This window comes from Lacerta agilis, chromosome 15 (assembly GCF_009819535.1).
Source record: "Lacerta agilis isolate rLacAgi1 chromosome 15, rLacAgi1.pri, whole genome shotgun sequence".
In the NCBI taxonomy this organism is placed as follows: domain Eukaryota; kingdom Metazoa; phylum Chordata; class Lepidosauria; order Squamata; family Lacertidae; genus Lacerta; species Lacerta agilis.
The window spans coordinates 22,717,870-22,742,649 of record NC_046326.1 but is presented as its reverse complement, the minus strand read 5'-3'; the positions used below and the strand labels follow the sequence as shown (position 1 = coordinate 22,742,649).

The 24,780-nt window shown below is 46.3% G+C and overlaps 1 protein-coding gene across 10 annotated transcripts in view; it reads right to left on the bottom strand.

Moving 5' to 3' along the window:
- Positions 1 to 24,780, bottom strand: part of GRAMD1B (GRAM domain containing 1B) — a 212,195-nt gene that overhangs the window by 58,692 nt on the left and 128,723 nt on the right. The window contains exon 1 of one of the 10 annotated variants that reach the window (XM_033172643.1): positions 3,676 to 4,024. The exons of the other annotated variants lie outside the window; for them this stretch is intronic. Within the exon in view, the coding sequence (XP_033028534.1) occupies positions 3,676 to 3,686 (11 nt within the window). The 5' untranslated portion in view covers positions 3,687 to 4,024. Of the gene's footprint in view, positions 1 to 3,675; positions 4,025 to 24,780 lie in introns of those variants that run through there. 10 annotated transcript variants of the gene reach the window in all.

The window sequence follows — 24,780 nt, the reverse complement described above, 5'->3', positions numbered from 1 at the left end:
GGCATCTAAAGAAACCAGTATGGCTGCAAAAAGGAGCTAGCAGATGAGCTGAGATTTAATAAGGGCATCTATAAGAAATGCAAGAAATGGAAAATCACAAAGGAGTATACAAGAGTAGGCAACAGTTGCAGGGTGAATGTCAAGGAGGAGGCTAAAGCTCAGAATGAGCTCAGGCTTGCAAAGAGGTTAAAAACAATAGAAGGATTTCTTTGGCTTTAAATCAGTGTTTCCAAAACCTGGGTCTCCAGCTGTTGCTGGACTACAACTCCCATCATCTCTGGCTAGCAGGACCAGTGGTTGAGGATGATGGGAATTGTAGTCCCCCCCCCAAAAAAAAAAATGAGTGGAGACCCAAGTTTGGGAAACCCTGCTTTAGATACACTGGTAGAAGCTTCCCAATAAGAATGTGGCATCTGGTGAAAAGGTCTCTGAAAATATGACAGCAGTTTTTAGCTACAGTATTGAAAGAGGGCTATTTACAAGCTGTTCAGAATACTTCTTGCCTCTTCAAAAGGACAGGAAGTAAAATTATTCCAAGTTGAAAACCACACATGTATGTAAACTCTCTCAGAACATCCTCCTTTCCTGCTGCAACAGTTTGTGCATCTATGATCAATATAGCAATAGCTCTCTGTTTCCAGGTGCACTATAGTGCTCCCAGAAGGTAACTCAAAAGTAGTAAGGAAATAAGCCTTGTTAGACTATAATGACTGTTGGCATAAAGAGATTTTTGGGTATAGAATAAGCATGCAAACTGATATCACTTCCTAAGCATCAGTCAGTGTTAGAAACTGAGATATGAAAGCTAGGATCTAAATGGCACCTTAAACCTAGATTATGGGTGCAACAACGGAATGTCTAGGCACGCTTTTTTAATAACAACAATACAAAGCTGAAAATGAATGAACTGCAGCTAAAATATTATGTTTATTTTCCACGTACTCTAGTCCTTCCCCTGCCCACCCTGCTTATATTCTTAAGAGGGCCTCTTCTCCAGTCTTCAGAAAGTAGCTGGAAGTGGGGAGGCAGAAAAAGGTCTCCCTTCGCTTCCACTCCTTCCTTCCGGTTTTAATCTGAAGCCTTAGGTGCAGTACTGCGCCCAGAGCTCAGAAACTGCTCGTGCTAATGAAATTCCCTGTCACAAAATGTGCCTAGAACAATGGGAGTTTCAAACACTGGCTCAGTTCTTAATGAGTGGTGCAACCCGAAAGCATCCCTATTTCTACATATCGAGAAAGCTCTGCATTTCATGTTCTGCAACTCCTGGTAAAACTATCTTGCACTTTGGAGATAATTTCCTCTTTTGCAATTTTCAATACATTACTATGGGGACTTGGATTCATAGCAACAGCATATACCTAACAGGATCAACTGGGATATTTGAAGACATTACCAAGCAGGAGCGTGGGGGCAGGGAGAGCTTAAAAATCTTGGCCAGAGGTGGAATCCCACTGCACCTTGAGATAATTTGGCTCATAACTCATTAGAACTCAAAACTGTATTTCAAAATATCTGCACAAAACAACAGCCTAGTTTCATTGCCTCCAACAGCTCTCCATTTCTTGGGGAACTGACCTGTCTTTAAGCCAGCTTGCCATGACAGCTACGCAGTGGTAACAGCTTGTACAGACAGCAATGGAACAGACAGCCAAATCCTTTTTTTTTCTTTTTTTGCAGCATGTAATGTTTATGAGTTTCCTGAGGACACTCTCATGTATGTTGGAGGGTGTTACATCCTGCTAGGGATAGGGTGTGGGTGGCAGGAGGGAGATTGTCTTTCCCGGAGCAGAGAGATGCAGCAAGCACCTGAACAACATCTACCTGCAGTTCAACCGGGATCAACTTTCATAGGCTAAAAGAAGACACGGTGATCTTCAGTGTTGAGCGAGCAGGATCAACTCCATTTACTTTGCAGGGGTTATCCGACACTCCTTTCATTTACTATCCTGCTTCTCTTCCACCTCACTCCCCTGCCTGTCCCTCCAGTCTCTGCATTCACCAGGCCAAACATACATAACATTTAAACTAATACGAATGTATATACAAACTATGTTTCAGGCCATTGAAGGTTGGCAAGGAGCGATGCAGGCGCAAAGCATGTCCCACCCGCACCATGGAACACGCTCACCGTCATGCATTCAATTTGCAAGGGCCTGATCGGTCGTGGTGGTGGTTCCCAGTTGGGTATACTGGTTGGAGTGTCGAACTAGGACCTGCCAGGGCTCACACCCCCACTCAGCCATGAAGCTTCCTGGGTGTCCTTGAGCCAGTCACTGCCTCTCAGCCTAGCCTACCTCACAGGGTTGTTGTGGGGATTAAACGAGGTGGAAAGCCATCAAGCTCCTTGGAGGGAAAGATCGTAAAGTTGGGAGGGACTCCAACTGCCAGCAAGTCCAAACCCTCGCATTGCAGGTGGATTAGAAATGCAATTAATAAGTACATAAAGTACGAAAGGAGGCTTCCCTAGACTGCATAAGGATCTCTTTATTAATAGAAAACAACAAAACAAAAAGTTATCCTGAGATTTAACATGAAATACTGGGACTCTTAATTTCCTCCCACAGGGCTGAAACCACATCCCCAGAAGACACTCCCATCTCCCTTGAGCAGAGATTTATTATTTACTCCTGGTGCAGCTACAATTGCAGAAAGGGGTGTGTGCGGCAAAGTCTTTCCCGCATGTGCTCATTTCTAGGAAGAAGATGACAACGACAAAAAAAAGGCAAGCGAAGCGGATAAAGCGAGAGTGGAGGGGGCGGAATGACACAGACACACACCTTCACCGCCCATCTTCCTCCCTGTCCTTAACCATCTCAGGCAGTCCCCTTCTTCATCATCACTAACACCCGCCTCCAGCACTGCAAACAGTGAAAGGAGATGCTGTGTCAGACTCTCATAGCCAGCCCCCTTTTTCTCCTCCTGTCATCTTTGGAAGAAATATACCCTAGGCAAAAAGCGGGGGAGTGGGGGTTTTGGTAAGCAGGATCTGGGGTGGGGGGGGAGCTCACAGCCAGGGAGCACATGGGCACACAAGCGCACACAGACAGACCCAACTGCTGCTGCATGACGCACTGAGAAATCAACCACGTCTCCACCTTCAACCCCCTTTTCTCTGTTCAAAAGGCTGCAAAACACCAGGAGCATATTGCCTGTCTCTTCTTCCCAGAAGCAAAGAAGGGAGGCAGAAAGACCACAGAAATCACTGCTTCACTCTTCAATTGCAAAGGGAATGTGATGGTGGCTGCTGCAGAGGATGGATGGGGGGGGGACTGAACCCTACCACCCCAACCATAGAGGAGATTGGGGGGGGGGAGAGAGAGAGAAGAGGCATCTCTGCAACATGATGTCACACTGGCTGCTTTCATGCTCAGCCTTCCGCCGCACACTCCCCCCATCCCCAGCAGAGAGCAGAAGCAGCAGCCGGCGCCACCAACATGGACTCCGGATTTATTCAAGCAGGGAACCGTATGCCTCTGGCACCAATCTTTCTCTCTCTCTTTCTCTCTCCCTCCGCACAGAAAGTCCCCGACATAAACATGTACAAAAAGGACCCGCGGAGGCGCACATGGGCAACTGGATCGCTCAGAGAGCAAGAAAGAGAGACGGAAGGACGGACGGACAGAGAGAGAGGCAGGCAGAGAGCGACTGGAGGAAAGAGCAGAGCGCGCCACTAACCTGGTAGCCATTAGGGACTAGTAGCATACAGTGGAGCAGCTGGGAGTTCATTCATTCATGCAGTTGGGCGGTGGGGGGTGGGGGCAGAGAGGGGGGGTGGGCCAGTGAGGAGGTGAAATTGCCGTGCCCCTCCCGGACCATCTTGAAAGTCCTTCTTCCTCACCCCCCCTCAAGGAAGGGGGGGCTTACTCCAGAAGGGAGCCCCCTCTCTCTGCAGCGCGCCAGAGCTGTGTGTGCCCAGCCATAGCCGGTCCTCGCCTACGGCCGCCCCTTTGCACCCCCCTCAAGACTTTTGCCAGCTTGTGCCGCCGTCTCCCTCCTGCCTGTTCCCTTCTCTCTCGCACACACGCACGCACGCGCGCGCACACACACACACACATACACACACAGGCAGCAGCACAGGCGCGCACACACTGGCGCACACAGGGAGCGCTTGCTCGCTGCCTGTTTACATAATGCAACCCTATGGTGCAGTCGCGCCGTCCTCAATTATGCACGCCTGCTCTGCACGGGGCTGGCCAGGGGTTCCGGTTTTAGCAGTTCCCTCTCGGGTCCGGAGGGGTTAAACCGGGCGGGGGCGGCGGCAAACGAGAGGACGACTTCAGCACCATGCGCATTTCAGCACAACCGTTGCAACATCTTGCCGTTCACTTGCAGCAGGGTAGGAATTCAAAAGTGGTACAGGATGATTTTTCCCCCCGGAATTCTGCATCCCGGCAGTGGTATATTTCACCAGGGGATAAATAAGCTCTTACCCTGGCCAGCAGAACTCTCTTTTTAAAAAAATCAGTAAGAAGGGGGGGGGGGAAATGCTCTACTTCAAACGCTACGGGCTTCTCAAGCACCTTCTGTGCTCTCCGACCTTAAATTGATGAACGGGTGCCATGCTTTGTGTGAACAACACAAGTGTAACACCAGCATATAAACAATGACTGCCATGTAAACCGCAAACAGCAAAACACAACATGTCCTTAAATACCTGAGGATGGCCACTTCCACGTCATACATTTAAAGCACTGTGATACACTTCCATCAGCTATTGATTCCCCTAAAGAATTCTGGGAGTTGTAGTTTGTTAAGAGTGCTAAGAATTGTTAGAAGACACCTGTTTCCCTTGTAGGGCTACAATTCTCAGAGTGATTTAGAAATCAGTCCCTCGGGGAACTCTGGGAAATGCAGCACTGTGAGGGGAATGGGGGGGGGGGAATCTCAGGATCCTTAACAAGCTACTCTTCCCAGGATTCTTTGGGGAAGCCATGACTTTTTCAAGTGGCTTTATTGTGCTTTAAAAGTATGTTGTGAATGTGGCCAATATAAGGATGGCCATCACCCATTTGCACTTTGCCTGCTTACTTACTGCTAACATTGTAACCACAACAAGCAAAACTGCTGTGGAAGGCATAGAGGGACTCTTAACATGTTCACCTACAGAAGAAAAAACATGTCACACACTCACACCAGGAACCAGAATCTGAAGAATACTGATGGAAATGTCTTGAGTTCAAAAGGCATTACGTTGTGAGCAACAAATAAATCCTAACCTTCACCACCTCCAGATGCAACATTTTAAAGATAGGGCTACCATCTATCTCTTTCCAGACATGGGCAGTGCTCAGTTCTTGCTATCTACCCTGCAAAGAGATGTCCTGACACACGTTTGTTGTCTGGTTAGCAGGAAGAAACTAGCAGTAGCAGGAGACATTAACTGAAATTATAGCAGCACCATGTGCTAAATTCACAGTTACAAGTTAGGCGTGATTCTGGACTAGAGGGAAGAACTAGCAAACCCTGCAGGAGGACAAGCAATAACAGCCCTGAAGATTCTGGTTCCATTTTCCATCTCACCTTTCCTCCAAGGAGCTCAAGGTGGTGTACATTCTTCCTCACAACAACCCTTTGAGGTAGGTAAGGTGGAGAGGCAGTGGCTGGCCGAAGGACACCCAATGTCTGACTGAATGAGGTCCTGGACCAATGTTCTTAACCAGCCCACCACGCAGAATTCATGGCAAACACAGATCTCAGGCTAAGCTAGAAGCTTTATGACAACTTCTCTTTAATGGTGGACTCTTAAATTAAGATCCCTCTGCCTTAGCGTTCTGATGGCACATGCATGTTAAGTAGGATTGGGGGGGGGTTCCATCTACTGTGGGATTTAAAACTTAAAACATTCAAGCAGCGGTTCTTTAATATATATAGCAGGGGTTATAAGAGCTTAAAGCTGAAATAAAGTTATTGATTGATATATAGCAGGGTTCCCCAAACTAAGGCCCAGGGGCCGGATGCAGCCCAATTGCCTTCTAAATCCGGCTGGCGGACGGTCCGGGAATCAGCATGTTTTTACATGAGTAGAATGTGTGCTTTTATTTAAAATGCATCTCTGGGTTATTTGTGGGACATAGGAATTTGTTCATTTTTTTTTTCAAAATATAGTCCGGCCCCCCACAAAGTCTGAGGGACCGGCCCCCTGCTGAAAAAGTTTGCCAACCCGATATATAGTTTTAGGGATCATTTATAACCCCCAAATCTGTGAAGAAGTTTGAAGTACGTTTAAAGATTAGAAGTCATCAGCAGAGCCCTGAGCAGATTACTGTTATCAGAAAGACAAAGCTTCTGAGTTCCACACAGCTTATTGTGACCCAAAAAATTTCCTAGACCAGCAGGACAGGGAAACACAATTGCATGACATGCTCTCAAACCCTTCTAGCATGCATCTGGACCGGTGCTTAGCTGTAAAAGCAGTCCAGCCCACTGCGCTGAGAAACAAAAGAAAATGCGCCAGCCTCTTGCTTCGCTCTACCAATGGCAAGACAAACCCAGGCAGCCAGTTACAGTATCTTACATCCCACTTTTGAGTGCCAGTCCTAGCAAAGAATGCATCCTGTAAATGCTGGAGACAACGATGGAAGGAACGTTAATAATAGAAGAGGCAGCACTTAAGAACTGCAGCGAACAGCAAAATGCTGCCATGGCAGAATAATACATACTTTCAGAAACCTTTGGTTCTTTGCATAACCATAAATACTTAAACCGGCACACATGAACTGCAAGCTCTGTATATGAAGACTTTTGCTCACTTTTAAGAATTGTTTATTACTCTCCGCTCTCTTTGGCACTTTCGATTGCAGAGTGCTGCATGTTTTGAGACAAACATAAAAAGCAGGAATAAAAGAGGGTGGTTTTTGGAGGAGGGTGTTAAAACATAAGCAGCACAGTTACAAGTTCTCTGGTGTGTGTTAACTGTTTGGCGATTATCCAACTATTCTTATTGGTTTCATTAGAATACAAAACAGCATGGAGGAGCATCCAAGATGTATACAAGGATATCGCTTTAAAGGAGATTCAGATTGTTCACCCCAAAGTATCTTTCAATATATCCCTGTGACTTAAGGGAAGATGGAAGCTATGTACTGCATATGAAACTTAATAAGAATGTACCACTGGGCAAGTTACTGTAGTTCGGGGGTCAGCAACCTGCGGCTCCGGAGCCGCATGCGGCTCTTTTACATGGCTGCCGCGGCTCCGGGTCTCCGGGGCAGATACGCCTGCCCACTTCTCCAGCTGGCAGCGATCGCCCTCCAGCTGGCCGGCGGCCCGCCCTCCGGAGGCTGAGGGCGCTGCTCAGGGGCGTACCCAGGATCACCTGGCCTTGAACAGCGGGGCAGCGGGGCTCGGAGGCGGTGGCGCAGCTCAGCCGAGGGCTCTGGCGGGGAGCGCGCCTGAGGCGCGCACGCTCCTTTGGGAAGAGATGGAGCTGGGCGAGCGGGAGGGGGAACTTTGAAGACCCCGTCTCTGCCTCCGAAGCAGGCGCCCATGGGAGAGGCCGCCCCCGAGCCTGCCTGGCGGGACCAACCCTGCCCAGCTCCGGGAGTCTTCCTAGCGTGGGAGGCGGCCTTGGGGCGGACAGGGGAGCTCCGGGGTCGGCGGGTATGTGGGACCCCGCGGCATCCAGAGGCAGCTGGGAGGCGGGACGGGATGGGGGCAGGAAGGGGGCCTTCAGACACGTCCCTGCACGGGCACTGGAGGCCAGGACTCCTCGGCTGGGTCGTGGAACCGCGGGGGAGGGCTGGCCTCGGTTCCTCTCGGAAGGCTGCTGGCTGCTGCGTCGAGGTGATGACGAGGTAGGCAGCTGCGGGCTGGGCCAGGGGCGGCGGGTGGCGGGCGAGGGCGAGGGGGGAAGCCCTCTTTTTAAAAATGGTCGAGGAAGCGGCGCCTGTTTCCCTGCCGCTGCCTCCTTTGCTCCTGGTTCCGCTCGCAGCCTCAGACCGCGCTCTCGCGGGCGCGCGTCTCTCTCCGCCCCGGAGCAAGGCCGGGACGTTTTGCAGTTTTTCCTCTGTCCTGATTGTGTGTTAGGGGAGCCTTGACAAAGCACCTGTTGGCATGGAAGAGAGGAGTCCTAACTTGGATCTTTGTTCATGTGCAAAATCTATCGCCATTGTCATTAAGGGGGCAGGGAACTCCCCTAAAAAGGTTTGAACACTACGAACTACTACAGCCACCTGTATGCAAGTCAGCACAAACATCACAGGCTTCTCTGGTGCAATTCTGTGCTTTATTTAGCAAGAGAGGAGGTTGGAAGAGGTGAACATAGCCTCTGGTCTGGAATATTAAGGGTAAAAGACACTAAGATTATTGTAAAAGCCAGCAGTCTTCAATAAGACATGGGACAAACATTTAACACAAGTGTGCAGTTGAGGACTCATTTTTTAAAAAAACAACAACAACAAATCAAATATTTGTATGCTGTTGCAACCCACCTTGGATCAGGCTGTGACCTGGTAGTGGTCCCCAGGGTGGATAAAAATGAATGATTTTTTTAAAAGGATTTTTTAAAATTTAAATCGTATTTTTTAATTTAAATCGTATTTTTTTTAAATTAAAATTGGATTTTTTTTAAATTTAAATTGGATTTTTAAAAATAAAATGCAGTGTTATATTTGTTTTAAATGTTGCAATGGTTTTGCGGCTCCCAGTTTTTTTTCCCCCCTTCGGAAACGGGTCCAAGTGGCTCTTTTGGTCTTAAAGGTTGCAGACCCCTGCTGTAGTTATAGGTTGTTCTTGTATTTACTTGCAAAATAATAAAAATTATGGAGGGGGGGGAGCAATATTTAAAAAATAAACCAAATTGCAGAAAACTTGTCTGATGCGTAGGGTTTTTTATTTTTGGTAATTATGTACAAATGTATCCGTATAGGAACTGATTTAGGAACCTGCAAGATCCTGGTTCAAATCTCACCTCTGCCATAAACTCACAAAGTGTTCTCAGGCATGTTAAGTCCTCAGCTCTAAGCTTAAGTACTACCCCCACCCCCACAATACAGGCATTTCCTATAGAGCAGACAAGTTTGGGGAAGAAAATGCATCTGATTCATTCAGTATTGTAATAAGGAACCATGGTCATGTCCAGCCATTATCTTTGTTGAAAAGCTTCTCTGTTTTCTGCGTTCTTTGACTATTCATCAACATCATCATCAAAACGTGTTGGAATCAGATTGTTTAACAAGAGGTTTCCATGCTCTGTCTGTCAGTTGTTGTTGTTGTTTTACAATTCTCAAGCAACTCATCTTCTTGGGCAATTCACATGGAAATAAAATTGTTGCCACACACAGAAGAACTTTCAAAACATGTGGATGAGGGGAAGGCATCCAGCTGGCACTTTTTGCCTGGTAGCAGAAACTGAGGCCACAGATACTTTAGCACAGTCCCCTTTTTTTCACAGTTTTGCCAAGGCTTCTGTTTAGCTGCCTCAGCCGTAACCCCATCTCCTCCATTAATATTACATCTTTCATGTGATGGGAAATGACTCGCTTGTCCAGGTAATTAAAGCCTGAGGCTGATGAGGAAAGCGTGAGGGGCAGTCCAGTCACTCAGCAGTCAGGATTGTAAAGATCCTGCCTCAGTAGAGGAAAATTTAATGCATCAACTGAGAGTGTTTTCTGATGACCTCGTAAACCAAACCATGGACTTTAGAGCGTAAAAGAAGTTCACCCTATAAAACTCCATTAGAGATGAAATCTTCTGAATTTCTCCAATTTTAAACAGGCCATAGCTTTGTACTTTAGCCTTATTTTCCCTTTTTCTAAGTTGATCACATTTCTACAGGATAAAAGGTAAAGGGACCCCTGACTGTTAGGTCCAGTTGCGGACGACTCTGGGGTTGTGGCGCTCATCTCGCTTTACTGTCCGAGGGAGCTGACGTTTGTCCGCAGTTTTTCCGGGTCATGTGGCCAGCATGACTAAGCCGCTTCTGGCAAAACCAGAGCAGTGAAAGGAAACACCATTTACCTTCCCGCTGGAGTGGTACCTATTTATCTACTTGTACTGGTGTGCTTTCGAATTGCTAGGTTGGCAGGAGCTGGGACCGAGGAACGGGAGCTCACCCCGTCGCGGGGATTCGAACCGCCGACCTTCCAATCGGCAAGCCCTAGGCTCAGTGGTTTAGACCACAGTGCCACCCACGTTCCTTACTATATATATATATATATATATATATATATATATATATATATACACACACACATATTTGGAGCATTTGTACACTGCACTTCATCAAAAAGGGCTCCCAGGAGGCGGATTTAGGGGAGCGCAACCTGTTCAGTCGCACTGGGCGCAGAGCCTCAGGGTCACTGCAGCTATGATGTAGAATAGAAAGCAAGAGGTGGTGGGGGGGGTGACTGGGACCACAGAATTTTGCCGTCTCACAGGTTGCTGCTGAAAATTGAGGTCCCAAGGTCTGCCACTGCTCCCAGAGCTTCAAAACAAGACAGTCCCTACCCACAGGCTCAGAGGGACAGAAGAGGAAAATAAAAATAAAAACTCAGGCAATAATTTCTATAAATTGTTCCCATAATGTAGCTGGCACAGTTCAGGGGCAGGAGTGCCCAGTGTTACAAAGTCAGATATATAAGCTAGTTACCAAATCGCGCCTTAAACCTAGGTTAAGGTCGCCACAATGGAATACCTGGGCACCATTCCCCCCCAATGAATATTGTGATTATTCATTCATTTCTATACCACTTTATATTTTAAAGAACAAATCTGAAAATGATTTACAACACATTAAAACATCAAATAAAACAATCCAAAATAAAACAATTTCAGGCTTCAAAGATAATATTTCATATCCTTCTCTAAGTGACATTTTGCTATCCCCAGTCGGCATCCTGGCATCCAGAGATTTTCACGAGGTTGCAGTGGGACCCATGCCAGTCGCAAAACGTGCCTGGCGCCTGGCTAATTTCTAACACTGGGAGTGCCCAATATTGCTGAGCCTCCAGCAAAGCTGGTGAAATGAGCCCTGCTTCCTATCTCTCTCATTGAAGCAGTCTGATGGAATGGCTGGCCCCCAGGTGGCAGATGAGGCATAGGGTGTTGTACTCAAAGATTCATCTTTCCCCCAAAATTTAAAAATGCACGCATTTTCTTCTGCTGAGGTCTGAAATGTTGCTTGGTGTCTCACTTTCAAGTGGCAAGCAAGCCTTTGGAACAGGAAGCCACTTGCAGAACATGACACCCACCTTGACCTCCTGGTGTAAGGTGGGCTGCATATGAAATGTATGAAAATTTCAGCTCCATTACTATGCATGAATTTGCATCCACTGGTAAAGGAACCATGATGCTTCTGAACTGCTGGAAGAAAATGCAAACAAAAACTGCAGGATTTGCTAGCAGGTGAGCCCTGAGTGAAATCTCCTCCCCGACCCCAACCAGATCCTCCACGGAAACAACATCTCTGCCGAAAGAGAAAATCTCGTCAACCTCTCACCCAACCCCTTGTCTCTAAGTGAAATGATTTCTGAGGTTTCACAAGAAAAGTGAGTGGGGAAGAAGATAACTGAGAAATGTTACCTAGAACTGTACCCAAAAGAAACCTTCAGCTCAGGGTTCATTTGAAGACAAAGGCAGAGTTTGAAGTAGAATTTTAAGAGTTGGCGGTGATGTGGCCTGGGAGGGAAAAGGTGGCTGGATGGTAAAGTCAGCAAAGCTGGAGAGAGGGTAAAAGCGTGACGGTTGATTTCTGTTTGAATCCACAGCTGCCGCTATGGGAGAAGCAAGACCCCCTCAGTGCTGTGAACCCCTCCAGCGTAGGCTCAGGTTGTATATGTGTGTAAATAAACCACAGATCATAAAGACACCAGAGTCTCTGCTGTGCCTCATTTCCAAAAGGGAACATGAGCCCTGGGTAAAATGTCTGGAACCCCTGGAATCTCACTCGGGCACCGGGCTTGTCTGAGACATGGAGGGTTGCTACCAGAGAAGAAGATGCTGAGTTAGATGGAGCAATGAAGTGACTCAATGCAAGGCAGCTTCATACGATTAACATCCCCCCCAGTCACTTCCCTCAGTTTGCTCTTTCACAAGTACAATAAAGCCAATGTTTGTGATTGTTTTGTAGCAGGAGAGGCTGTGGCTGGCAAACTCGGCTTCACACGGCACAGTAGCAGGAACAGAGTAGATACTGTACAACTGCACTCACAGGTTCTGGAAGGGAAGTAAGGAGAGGCAGCAAAAAGATCTTTCAAGAGCAGAGTGTCAACAACTTTAAGTGGGACATACAAAGAGCCAGTTCTCAGTTAAGAACTTAATCTAGGATTAACAAGAGGTCAGCTACCTCTGCAAGGAGACTGCGCTAAAAGGAACTAATTAGCTCTCCTTAACAGAGCAATGTGCACACACAAGCATATCAAGCAACACCCCCATTTCTAAAACACAGATGTCTACCTGAAGTCCCAGATAAGAAGCTTTAACGATCTAGATCACCGTTTCCCAAATTATGGGAAGATACAGAAAAGAGGGTCATGTTTAAATCACACATTATGCATTGCTTATTTTCTCATCTTGCACATTCCAGACACTTACAGACTGCAAACTCTTATTACCAAACAATTAGCTTCCAAGGCGAAAAACGACACTTGCAGTCTTCAGAAGTCTCAGTAATCTGGATTTAAAAATCACAGAAATTGAAACAACACATCATTTTGATTCCATTGTGGTTTAATTACTTTTTAAACTATTGTTTCTATATGTTTTTAGCTGTCTGTGTTTTATCTGTGTTTGTTTTGGTTTAATTACTGCATGCCACCTTAAGTCCCAGTTCTTGGGGGAAAGGCAGGGTATAAATGAATAGAAGGAGAAGGAGAATGGATAAGGTTCCCTGCACAATATCACAAGTCAACATGGCACAGAGGGACATCCCAGAAAGTCATTCTGAAACCACCAGCAGCAAACCATTTCAAGCCCAGCAGAGGCAGGCAGGCGCAGCATCTATCCTGACAGGCCCTTTTGATTAGGTTGCGATAGCACCTTTTGTTTAAAGGAAATATATTTCAGTGTTGGAGGAACAGGTTTCAAACACTTCCCTGAAGTACCAGGGCAGAGACATTACCATGTGTTGTGCTCAATAAGCATTTTTTGTGATGCTGTTTTACAGGGGACCCCAGATGACTTAACTTGAAGATGAAGGGAGAGGGCTGCAAGACTACCGAAGTGCCTCTAAAAATGCAGAATGCCGGCCCTACATTGACATTACAAGGAAGACAGCAAGGCAAGAAGCAAACAAAGAGAAACAGCAACAGCAATTAAATATGTGGGATGGGGAAGAAAGAGCACTTTCAAATTATAGGTTCGATGGAGAGCTTTGTTCTCAGTTTAACACCACCTCAGAATCTCCTTAGCCTCACCTCACTGATTTACACCCCCACCACCCTGCCAACTATCTTCCCGTTATCTTGTCAGAAACGCTTCTGATTCATGTTCTGTTCCATGGACTGATTCATGCTGATTCATGCACTGTTCTATGCCAGTGTGGTGCGGTAGTTAGACTGTCCAACTAGGACCTGGGAGACAAGGGTTCAAATCCCCGCTTGGCCATGAAGACCATTGAGTGTGACCTTTGTCTAGCGACAGACATTTTAATCTGCTTTTTTGCTTATAATTGTGGTTTTTAAAAATGTTTTCAATAGATTTGGGGGATAATAATTTTATTGCTTTCTTCTTTTTGCAAACCACTTTGAGGGTTTTTTAAAATAATCAAGTGGTATATAAATTTATGAAATAAAGGAATAAATGCAAACTGGATAGCTAGGAGGAAGCCAGCCTTATAGGAGAGATGGAGAACCCGCTGCAACGTCTCTGAAAATATTTTGCCTGCCTCCACCCTTGTTCCTCTATTCTCCCACCAATCATCACTATAAGTTCTTCTTCAACTGCAGAACATGGGAGTAGTCAAGGGGGAGCAGGGGGAAGGCGAGTGCTCCCCTAAATCAATCAAAACCAGGGCCGGATTTAGGTTTGATGTGGCCCTAAGCTACTGATGGTAATAGGGCCCTTTATATGTCCAGCTGTCCTTTGCCAACAACAAATTATCACTGTTTTTGTGTTGAATACTTTAGGGAGCAGGCTAGCAGAGTGGGGCCCTAAGCTATAGCTTGTTTAGCTTATACGTAAATCCGGCACTGATCAAAATCAATCAAAATCAATACAAATCTGAAGTTCTCCCCCCCACACACACAAAAGCCTGCCCCCTCAACAAAACTCCTGCCTATGCCCATGCTGCAGAACGATAGTGCCTTTCATCCTGTCAAAAGTAAGACCAGCAAAGGCTTCTGAAAGAGGGTGTGTTGGTTGCTGATCTTATAAAATATATGAAAAGCACTTGGGGATAGCATACATTCCTCTGCTCAGAGCAAACGTTGCTAAATGGGAAGGCCGAGAGAACGTAATGAAAGCAGAGTGTTGGAACAGTGGGCCCATGTGTGTGCATTTACAGTCATGCTTTTCCAACCATGGCACAGAGAGATTTGGTTTTAAGAGTTATGGGGATGGAATCTGAAACTGACAGGATAGCTGTACCCATTCAGAAGATGTTAAAAGTCTATCCTGCCTCCAAATCTGTCCAAAATAAGAAAAGGGGGCTTTGAGGTACCAGAGAACAGGGACACTTGGAGCAAATGCTAATGTCTTCCCACATTTGTTTCCTCACCAATATGTTTGCGTGGCAATGTCCCTCCCTCCCAACTGAATAATGGCACATGAGACATTGTATCGAATTAATGGGCATAAAGGCCACAACCTTATTGGTTACGGATGTTGAGCCGTATTGGCTTAGGCATTGGATCCTAAGCACTATATCTGACCCCAACCCGGGTGTTGGAGGTCCGTGAAGGGTTAACCACCAAGGGCAGCCCCACTGATGCTTATCAAGGGGAACTGCCCCTGTGATCACCGTTGGGGCGTGCCTTAGGCCCTAACCTCCCTAGGCTTCGGACGGGGCCACGCTCCCGGAAACATTTAACGGAATACCCTTTGAATGAGGGGCAGGTGATGGCGCTACCTCCCCTTTTTTACCTCAATTGATGTTAGCCAATGCCTAACCGCCAAACCAAAAGTTGTGACGAATTGCTACGAGGTAGGCTAGGCGAAAAAACCCGATTTGGCTAGCCCAAATGGGAAAAAGTCCTGCCAGGCCCCCCAGCCAACTGGGGCGACCAACCGAAGTCCATAGCAAGGTCAATAGCTAACCTAAAGGGTGGGTGGGCGGGAAAACCGATGCAGCTGGGGGCAAGGAAGGAGAGGGGGAAGGATTCCCGCCATCTCCCAGTTAAAGGGCTGGTGGCCCCTCCCCTCAGCAGACTGGATTGGTCGGCCTTCGGGGAGAAGCTGCGGGAATCCGGCCAATCGCACAGGGGCTGTGTATCAGCCCCTGCGCGCGTGATCGGATCATGACGCCCGCAACGCCACCTCCTGCCCATGGGCGGAAGTGGCTTTCTCGCCAAAAGAGAACACCCAAAGCTGCTTCACACATTTCTGTTTTCTGTTCTGATGGAGAATATTCACTGGATTAACACAAATACCCATTTTTTGTTTTTGGTTTAGCATCTGTGATCACGGCAAGCATAGCAAGTGCTTTCTGGCACTGCTGAAAAACTGCTGCAAATGCCAACATGTATGCCTGCTATCGACGTGCATGCATGGTGCTTTCTCTGTCAGGCTCTATGAAGTAGTACTATTTCCCTCTGCCTGATCCTTCTGACCCCATAAAGGAGAAACAAACACATACAGATTATCAATCCAGCCTAAAATATATTGCTTTGTTGCCGCATTTGCATTCTGAAAATTAAGGAGATGGGAAGATTTCTCAGTCTGATAATGGCTCTGCAGGGCTATATGGCAATTGTCTCTTCAGATCATGCTGCCTTTTCTAGCATCCAAACCGGCTGCCCAGTGAAGGGGAGAAAATGCACTAACTGTCCCTTTAAAATACACTTGATTCCACACAATCTGGGCTTTTCGTTAACCCTTGCTATTTGTCCAGCAATAATCACAAAAAAGGTAGAACATCCTTTCGTTCCTTCAGTCAGCTCAGACTTGGCCTCTTGAAGTGTTTTGGGTGCTGAACAGAATCCACCTTTCAGTGATGCAACCATTGCTGTCAACCTTTTCCTTTTTTGCGGGAAATTCCCTTATTATAACATTGGGATACAGCAGGGGGGATTGACAGCTATGTATATAGCAGTGGGGAACAGCAGGGAGGGTTGACAGCTATGGTTGCAACCAGTGCTTAGGCCCATAGGCATGGCTCATACTAATTTTGATGGATCTACTCCAAGTGGAATTGAGTTGGCTACAACTCATAACTTCCCATTACCCTTTTCCGGCTGCTGAGTGAGGACTTAGGCCACATTCATATCACACACCTCAAGCTCTATGTTAACACTTTAAACAGTCATTACTCCCCCCCCCCCAAAAAAAAAAGAATCCTGGGACCTGTAGTTTGTTAAGTGTGCCAAGAGTTGCTGAGAAGTGTGCTGAGAATTGCCTTCCCAGAGCTACAATTCCCAGAATGGTATAACAACCAATTCCTCTCTTCGCAGGGAACTCTGGGCACTGTAGCCGAGCTGAAAGAGAATAAAGGGCATAGGAAAAGGAAGAAGGTGGAAGAGGGCTCTCAGAACTGAGAGATGCAAGCCGGTAAGTGCTGACATGGTTAATGAAACCGTCTAGTTTAGGTCAATTTATTGCCCTGCCTATTGTTATTTTATTTATAGGGCTTCCTTCCTCTCCAAGGTGCCTAGGGTGGCAAATGGATACACAATTTAAAAACAAAAGCATTCTAAAATAGACACTCTAAAAAAAAAAACATTAAAAACATCAAAACGCAATTGCAATTGGAACTATTCTTCCGTCTAGTGAGCACGGGATTGCCAGGAACAGTATCCTTCAGCTACAGGGGTGTTTTCAAATTCCTCCTGGAGGCTAATAAAGATGGAGACAGGCACACCTCACCGGGGAGGGCATTCCACAACCAGGGAAGCACAATTAAAAAGGTCCCGTCACAGGTTAGCCCTACCACTCCTGACTCCCTAACTCCCCATTCACTGCCCTGGCCTTCACCCTAACAGCTCCAATGGGCACCAGCCCCCACCACAGAGTCAAAGGCAGGAATCTCTGTAGATTACCAGCAACAGAGGTAGATCTAAGGTAGATCTGTGCTGAGCAAGCAGAGCATTCTGAAGGCAAGTGTGTTTCTACTCCACAAGCAGAAAGAGCACATCAGTCGAGGAAAGCAATTAAGCCACTTAAATGGATGCTGCTGTAATGTACACAACCAGTGCAAGGGCCTCCCCACTCACCCCCAAAGTTGAGCACAAGTATTCAGCCAAATTCTTGATGGCTATATTTGCATCCTGCTAAAAACAGTAAGCTCAGTCATTGCATGCAAAGCCAACCATGCTTCTATCCACTCATGAATGTTAGCGAGCAAATTTCCGCTCTTCAGTGGCTCAGAGCACTCTCCCCATGGCATTCCGTTTGCCTAATCTATACTCCCAAGGAAGGAGGAGGAGGAGGAGAAGAAGAAGAATCATGAAGCCTTGAATGACTACACCACATTTGCAGCTCATCAGCTTTGTTATAAAAGCCAAGTCCTGTGTAGGATTTGATGGCTGTGTGTTACCCTTGCTGCTACCCACACTGAAGATGGGCGAAAGCTTGCAAGAATTCTCTGTAAAGAGGCACAGATTGCCAAACCACTCTGGAAGCTGCAATTCTGGAAGAGGAATAAGGTTCCCCCAAGAACTCTCAGCACCCTTAGCAAGTGACAGCTCCCAGAATTCTTTGGGGGAAACCAGGACTGTTTGAAGTGGCACCACAGCACTTTACATGCATGGGGAGGATGTGGCCTCAGACTGAAGCCTAGGTCTCCCTGCCTCTTCTATACAAGAAGAGTGCACAGAGGTGCAGGCTTCTTGCACTCTGACTGAGCGTCGCACTGAAGGCAAATCTCATTGCTGCTGACACTTCACCACACTGCAAAAAGAGCTGTTTGCAGGTGGGCAGGAAGTTACAGACATTCTGGACCACTTCGTAATTGGTAGGCTAGGAAACAAAGGGGCTGGCAAAGGATTTAAGGAATGCACCCCAACCTGCAGATCCCCAAAACAGAAAAAGTCAGCTTAGGGCACATTCAGACCATACATTTAAAGCACTATGATACCACTTTAAACGGCCATGGCTTCCCCCAAAGAATTATGGGAGGTGCAGTTTGTTACGGGTGCTGTGGGCTGTTAGGAGACCCAGGCTGGATCTAGACACCTCGAAGGAGCGTTTCAGTTAAGCCGTTGTAAATTTAAACAGGGAAATCCGGTAGGGGAAAACATGGTTCCACATCGCCATCTGGTGGCACAATGTTATATTGCATATACAATGCATATAAATCAGTTACAGATAGGTAGCCGTGTTGGTCTGCCATAGTCAAAACAAAATAATAATAATAATAATTCCTTCCAGTAGCACCTTAGAGACCAACTAAGTTTGTTCTTGGTATGAGCTTTCGTGTGTACGCTTGGTATCTGAAGAAGTGTGCATGCACACGAAAGCTCATACCAAGAACAAACTTAGTTGGTCTCTAAGGTGCTACTGGAAGGAATTTTTTTTAATTTGCATATAAATCACTTTTTCTATACCAATCTAGCGGAGTCCCCTTATTCCCCTCACACAGCTGCAATTCCCAGAGTTCCTTATAAAGAGGGATTGATTGTCAAACTGCTCTATAGCTCTGGGAGAGGAATAAGAGCCTCCTAACAACTCTCAGCACCCTTAACAAACTACAGTTCCCAGGATTCTTTGGGGGAAACCATGGCTGCTCAAAGTAGTATCACAGTACTTTAAATGTATGGCGTGAACATGGTCATACACACTCCTTCTCATCACCTTTATCTTCAAAGCACTCCCTTATTCATTGCCATCATTCTCCCACCTACCCCACTACCAAAATAATAATACTGTAATAATAATAATCCCCTCTAGCACCACGAACAATGCAAAAGCCTGGCCATGAGAATATTTTTCAGACTCTTTTCTCTCCACTTTCTATTCCAAGATGGAAAGTTATTCAAGTGGGCAGTTAATATCTCACCAACTTTTCGTCACATTTAACATTCAAGCATTGCATTTGTTTCAATAGAGCCTTGTCATCTGAACTGACCTTCACAGCTCCCATTATTTCAGATAAGGTCTCATTGTTTTCAATGGGAATTCTTGCACTTTGTTTTAGCATGTCCGCTCTGTGGTTCTCTGGACAATACATGTGGGGAGGGGTGGTGGTAATGCATTTACTGAGAAGGTGCATGTGATGGCAAAGGGACTCATGCCCTCATGATGAAAAAAAAAAGCAGTGGAAAGTGGAAAGGACCTTCAGTGGGAGGGAGGCTTGAATTCACTGGTAGGACTAGTGGGGAATCTCCTCCTACTAAAGCTCTGTCCTTTCAATTTCAATTCACATTTGTTTATTCCATGCTCAGACACAACTCACGGGATGTAGAAATGTCCCTGCCTGCCATTCATCTCACCACAAGGGGGCATAATCAGGAAAACAGCACTGCCATGTGAACCTAACAAATCACTTTGTGGTCACTGCATGGGAAAAATCTGTGCATAGATGGGGCCAAAGTGGTGGCAGATTGCTGATGCAACATTTAAGCGAGCCCTGAACTGTTTTAATGAAAGCCGAGTGTTCTCTCTGCTTGTTTTGAGCTTCCGATTTCCACTTGGACCATTCTAGGGGTGCTCTGGGAGTTATTTGCTCAGCATTTTCTGGTTCAGCAGCCTTTACACTGCAAGGCCATGTTTATTTGTTTTCTCCTCTGGGGACAAAGCTGCATGTGGCTGCACAAATTCAGTGGGCCTAGTAAAAACAACAACGTTGGCCTCTCCTATCACGAGCACCAAGAATCTGGGCTCCAGCAGCAAAGATCCGCCCTGCATTGTTGCCGGTCCTCAAACATTTTCGCCATGGATATAAACATTTCCCCTCCTATTTTTCCTATAAGGAAAGGTTGCAGCCTGTGGGATTTTTAGATGAAAGGCGACTTGAGGGGTGACATGACAGAAATTATGTAGGGTATGGAGAAAGAGGACAGACAAAACCGTCTCTCCCTCTCTAGTAATACCAGAACTCCTGGGCATCCAGTGAAGCTGAATGTTGGTAGGTTCGCGAATGATACAGTAAATGAAAGTCCTTATGCACACAGCACATAGCTGAACTATGGAACTCACACCCACAGGAGGCAATGATGGCCACCAACATGGGTGGGTTTAAAAGAGGATTGCACAAATTTATGGAGAAGGCTATTAATGGCAACGAGCCACAGTGGCTTTGCTCTGCCTCCATGGTCAGAGGCATTAATGCTTCTGAATACCACTTGCTGGAAACCACAGAAGGGGAGAGGGCTCTTGTGCTGCTGCCTTTGGGCTTCCCAAAGACATCTGGTTGGCCACTGTGAGAACAGGATGCTGGACTAGATGGGCCACTGGCCTTATCCAGCAGGCCCTTCTTATGTTCTTATTTGTTCCACCACCAATTCCCTCTAGGAGAGGATTTGTGCCTCTTTTATACACTTATCTTGGACCATCGGAACTTGCTCCATCAAGTTTGTGTGTGGACTGAATGGCTAAGCATATTGACCATTCACTGCATCAGGAAGTAGGCGACAACACAATCTTCCTAACTATAAGTCCCGTGACATCTTTATTTAAGGGCCACTTGCATGAGAGCTGCAAGAATTCCTCTGCATGACTGAACAGCTCTGGGAGCGCCATTTGATCAAAGCTTGTGGTGCTGTTTTAAACAGCTACAAGCGGTGAGAATTCACTCACCAGCTGAAATAATGCTCACACATATGAAAAGTGGGCAGAAGGGAAAGCAAGGGGGCCTTAGCTGGAGGGAAACTCTCTGCCAAGATCCCCTACACTTTCGCTGAACCAACTCGACACCTGGAAACGACGCCAAAACTCAAGCACTGCTGCAAAGTCACCCCAAGACTGCAAGCAGACACACCAGCGCTAATGTTCACGTTTAGGGGTTGCCCTATCAGCCCCAAACACCAGAATATTACGACGCTTGCAGCACACCATCATCGCTGGAACGCAACACTAATAATTATCCTCCTACGTTATTTATTTGCTGGGGTAGCAAGGCCTTTTCATTGCTCATTGACTGAAACATAAGCAAAGACTAGCAATGCTAGATTAAGACTCATTCCACAAACGGTTGATGAGTAGGGGTACATATCTTGCTTCCCCACCCACCCCATACACAGCAGAGGTTCACGCCCAGTGAAGGAAGAGAGCAAGGGGGCAGGAAGAGACACCATCAGAGCCTGGGCCTGTCAGACTGTCCTGTCCTTCCCCCACAGGGCCCACGGACACCACCTGCCCTATCAGAAGGAAGATGGGGGGGGGCTGGGAGAGTGGGTCGTTTGTCTTTTATTTTTATCTGCTAGTGAGTGGACGAGAGAACTGTAAAACTGTAAGCTGCCTTGGCAAAAAGGGAGCATATTTGTCCCATAAATACCCCAAGTGGGGATACCATAATAGCTCTTGGGCACCATTTCCTGAAGTACAAGCAAGCAGTCTATATGCGGTGGCAAAAGGCTCCCTAGGGAAGAGAACAGCAGAACTCATTCCTTGTCTAAGTTGAGCAGACTTCGCTGCAAATTTCAGTGTAATAAGCATTACAGACCTGTCCAAACCAAACAACAGATATTTAACATTATGTGAATAATTGAGATCAGCAACCACTGCTGAAGATTTGTCTAAATACCTGTTTTATACAGTTTGCATATAATGTACGGCGTCTTCTACCCAGGGGCTACTGCATATGCCAAATAGTCTGATCTCTGGCAATTTTCTTAAACCTCCCTTCCAGAAAATGCAACTTCATAAGAAATATATATTCCTAGAAGAGTTAGCATGTCAGGGCCCAAGCCTCAAGCTCCAAGTTCAGAAAAGCATGGGCTGGTTGAGACTGGGATTACTGTGCTGAAAAACTAGGCCTGGTTCCTGTTACTGATCCTAAACCTAGCAGTCCTGGAGCCTTTGAGAGCTGAGTTAAAGCACCTTCCCCCATGTCCGGTTTGCCCCTGTTCATATGGGAGGCGGAGCTTTAAGTGGTTGGAAGGACCCATAAGGCCTCAGTCCACCTCCAGCTACCCTGTTTCTCCCAAAATAAGACATAGCCATAAAATAAGCCATAGCAGGATTTCTATGCATTTGCGAAATATAAGCCGTTCCCCAAAAATAAGCCATACCCCGAAAATAAGCCATAGTGACGTGGTACCTCCCATTAAAACAGCCTGGAGAGGCGTGGCTATGCAGCGTACCGATGTGACGCGGTTAAAATAAGACATCCCCTGAAAATAAGCCATACTGTGTTTTGTTGAGCAAAAAAAATATAAGACGGTGTCTTATTTTAGGAGAAACACGGTAGTACTGAAGTAAGTTCCTTGCTTGGAGCTTTCCATGGTGCTTTATTGCCTTCTAAACCGTTCTTCAACCCCACTGGAAATCAGGGATGAGGAACCTGTGGCCCTAGCTCCCATCATCCCTCACCAGCTTGACCAGTGTCAATGATGGGTGTTGTAGTTCAACATCTGAAGAGTCACCTGATGTCCACTCATGTTCCTAAGTGTTTTCCCAGGCTCTCAAATTAACACAAGGTGGTTCTCAAAGGAGGTGTTACCACTCCCTAGGGGCAGTTAGAAACTCAGATATACAGTCGTACCTTGGTTTTCGAACAGCCTAGTTCTCGAACGTTTTGGCTCCCGAATGATCGAAACCCAGAAGTGACTGTTACAGTTTCCGAACGTTCTTTTGGAAGCCGGATGTTCGACGAGGCTTCCGATTGGCTGCAGGAGCTTCCTGCAGCCAATCAGAAGCCGTGCTTTGGTTTTCGAATGCTTTGCAAGTCGAACGGACTTCCGGAACAGGTTCCGTTCGACTTCCAAGGTACAACTGTATAAGCTGGGGGCCAACTGTCTCCTTTAACCAAGGTTACAATTGCCAAAACGGAATGTCTAGTTGCCATTTTGGGGCAAAACAGCTCTAAAGTCCTATTTTTCAAACAATGCACTAACTGTGATTATCAGTTACACATCTGCCTAGTTCAAATGACAACCTTGAGCTAGGTTAAGAACTTTGAAAACGTAAAGAAGAAAAGTCTCTTTATCCAGGGACAGTCCACATATATATTAACCTATTCCTACCTCTTTTTCTTAATAATGATACAGATCATTCATAATGTAAGAATATTCTTCACAAATGTGAGCAGGGCAATAGGATGGGGTAAGTGAAGACAAGCTTCAACTATTAGCTATAACGTCGTTCACTGCTCCTGCACAGAAAAAGCATTTTGGTTCCTGAAATTCATTCTGTTTGTGCAGATAAAATATAACTGATAGAATTCTACAGGATGTGGTGTGAAAACAGTCAAGTTCCAATGATTCCCAGGCATGCACCTCCAGATAGTGGAGATGTCAAGCACCAGCCTGGCCAATAGGTGCAAATGTGCCTGGCACTTGGCTAATTTCAAACACTGCCTGGGGTGGGTGGGGGGATAATGGGATACCTAGGGGGAGCTAAGAGGCAAATGGGTGGCAGGTGACTGCTGGATGTATAAATGATTATTGGACTTTGAAAAGCTGGCATCACTGGATAAAGTTCATCGGTTTTGTGGAATTGATTAATGTAAGTAGTTTTAATTGAATTTGAATAAATGTGCAATTAATTGTTACAGTTCTGAATTTTATTGTGCTATTATCTTCCTTAGTGGATCGTTCAAACAACTATTCCAAATAATGCTTTTTATATAGTAGGGGGGCACAGGGGATGAGTGTATGGAACCAAGCAGGCAGTGTGGCCTGAAAAAAAGTTGAGAACTACTGAATGAACACAATGTTCATTCAGTTTAAACTTGACATGCTGCTTTCCAGCTTTCTGCTTTTGAGGTCCGTCACAACAATAAAGGTAAGGAACTATGTAAGAAGAAGAATCAATGTCCGGATTTCAAATGCCTTACCTGGCACCTGATCGCTTAAAATTATGGCCCAAGGCATTCCACATACAGGGTGCCACAACAGAAAGGATCTTTCCCCCAGGTACTATCCACCTGTGTTAGGTAAGGGCTCCACAGAAGAGCCTGAAATGATGATCTTGGATAATATTAGCTCAGTACATCAAGCAAGTTTGGCAATTGGATGAAGAAGAAGAAGAAGAAGAAGAGTTTGGATTTGATATCCCGCTTTTCACTACCCGAAGGAGTCTCAAAGCGGCTAACATTCTCCTTTCCCTTCCTCCCCCACAACAAACACTCTGTGAGGTGAGTGGGGCTGAGAGACGTCAGAGAAGTGTGACTAGCCCAAGGTCACCCAGCAGCTGCATGTGGAGGAGTGGAGACATGAACCCGGTTCCCCAGATAACGAGTCTACCGCTCTTAACCACTACACCACACTGGCTCTAAACTTTCGGCCTCTTTACATCAGCTTCATGGACGTGGCATCAGGAAGTGTTTTGGGGACAATCAACGACATTGGCCACTGTTTTGTTTAAAAGGTGATGGAAAGTGAAACCTCATGACTGAAAGGAGAGCCTTACCTGAGCTCCAACTGCCACAATCCAACTGAAAGGAGCCTCACTCTCCACAAACAGAAAGGAACCCCCAGCAGCCACTTGGGCTACACACACTTTCCACAAGATTCCTTGCACAGGAAAGGTCAATCACATTAGTCAAATAACCAAAAAGCTGAAGTGCTGAGCTGTCAGTTTTCTCAAGGA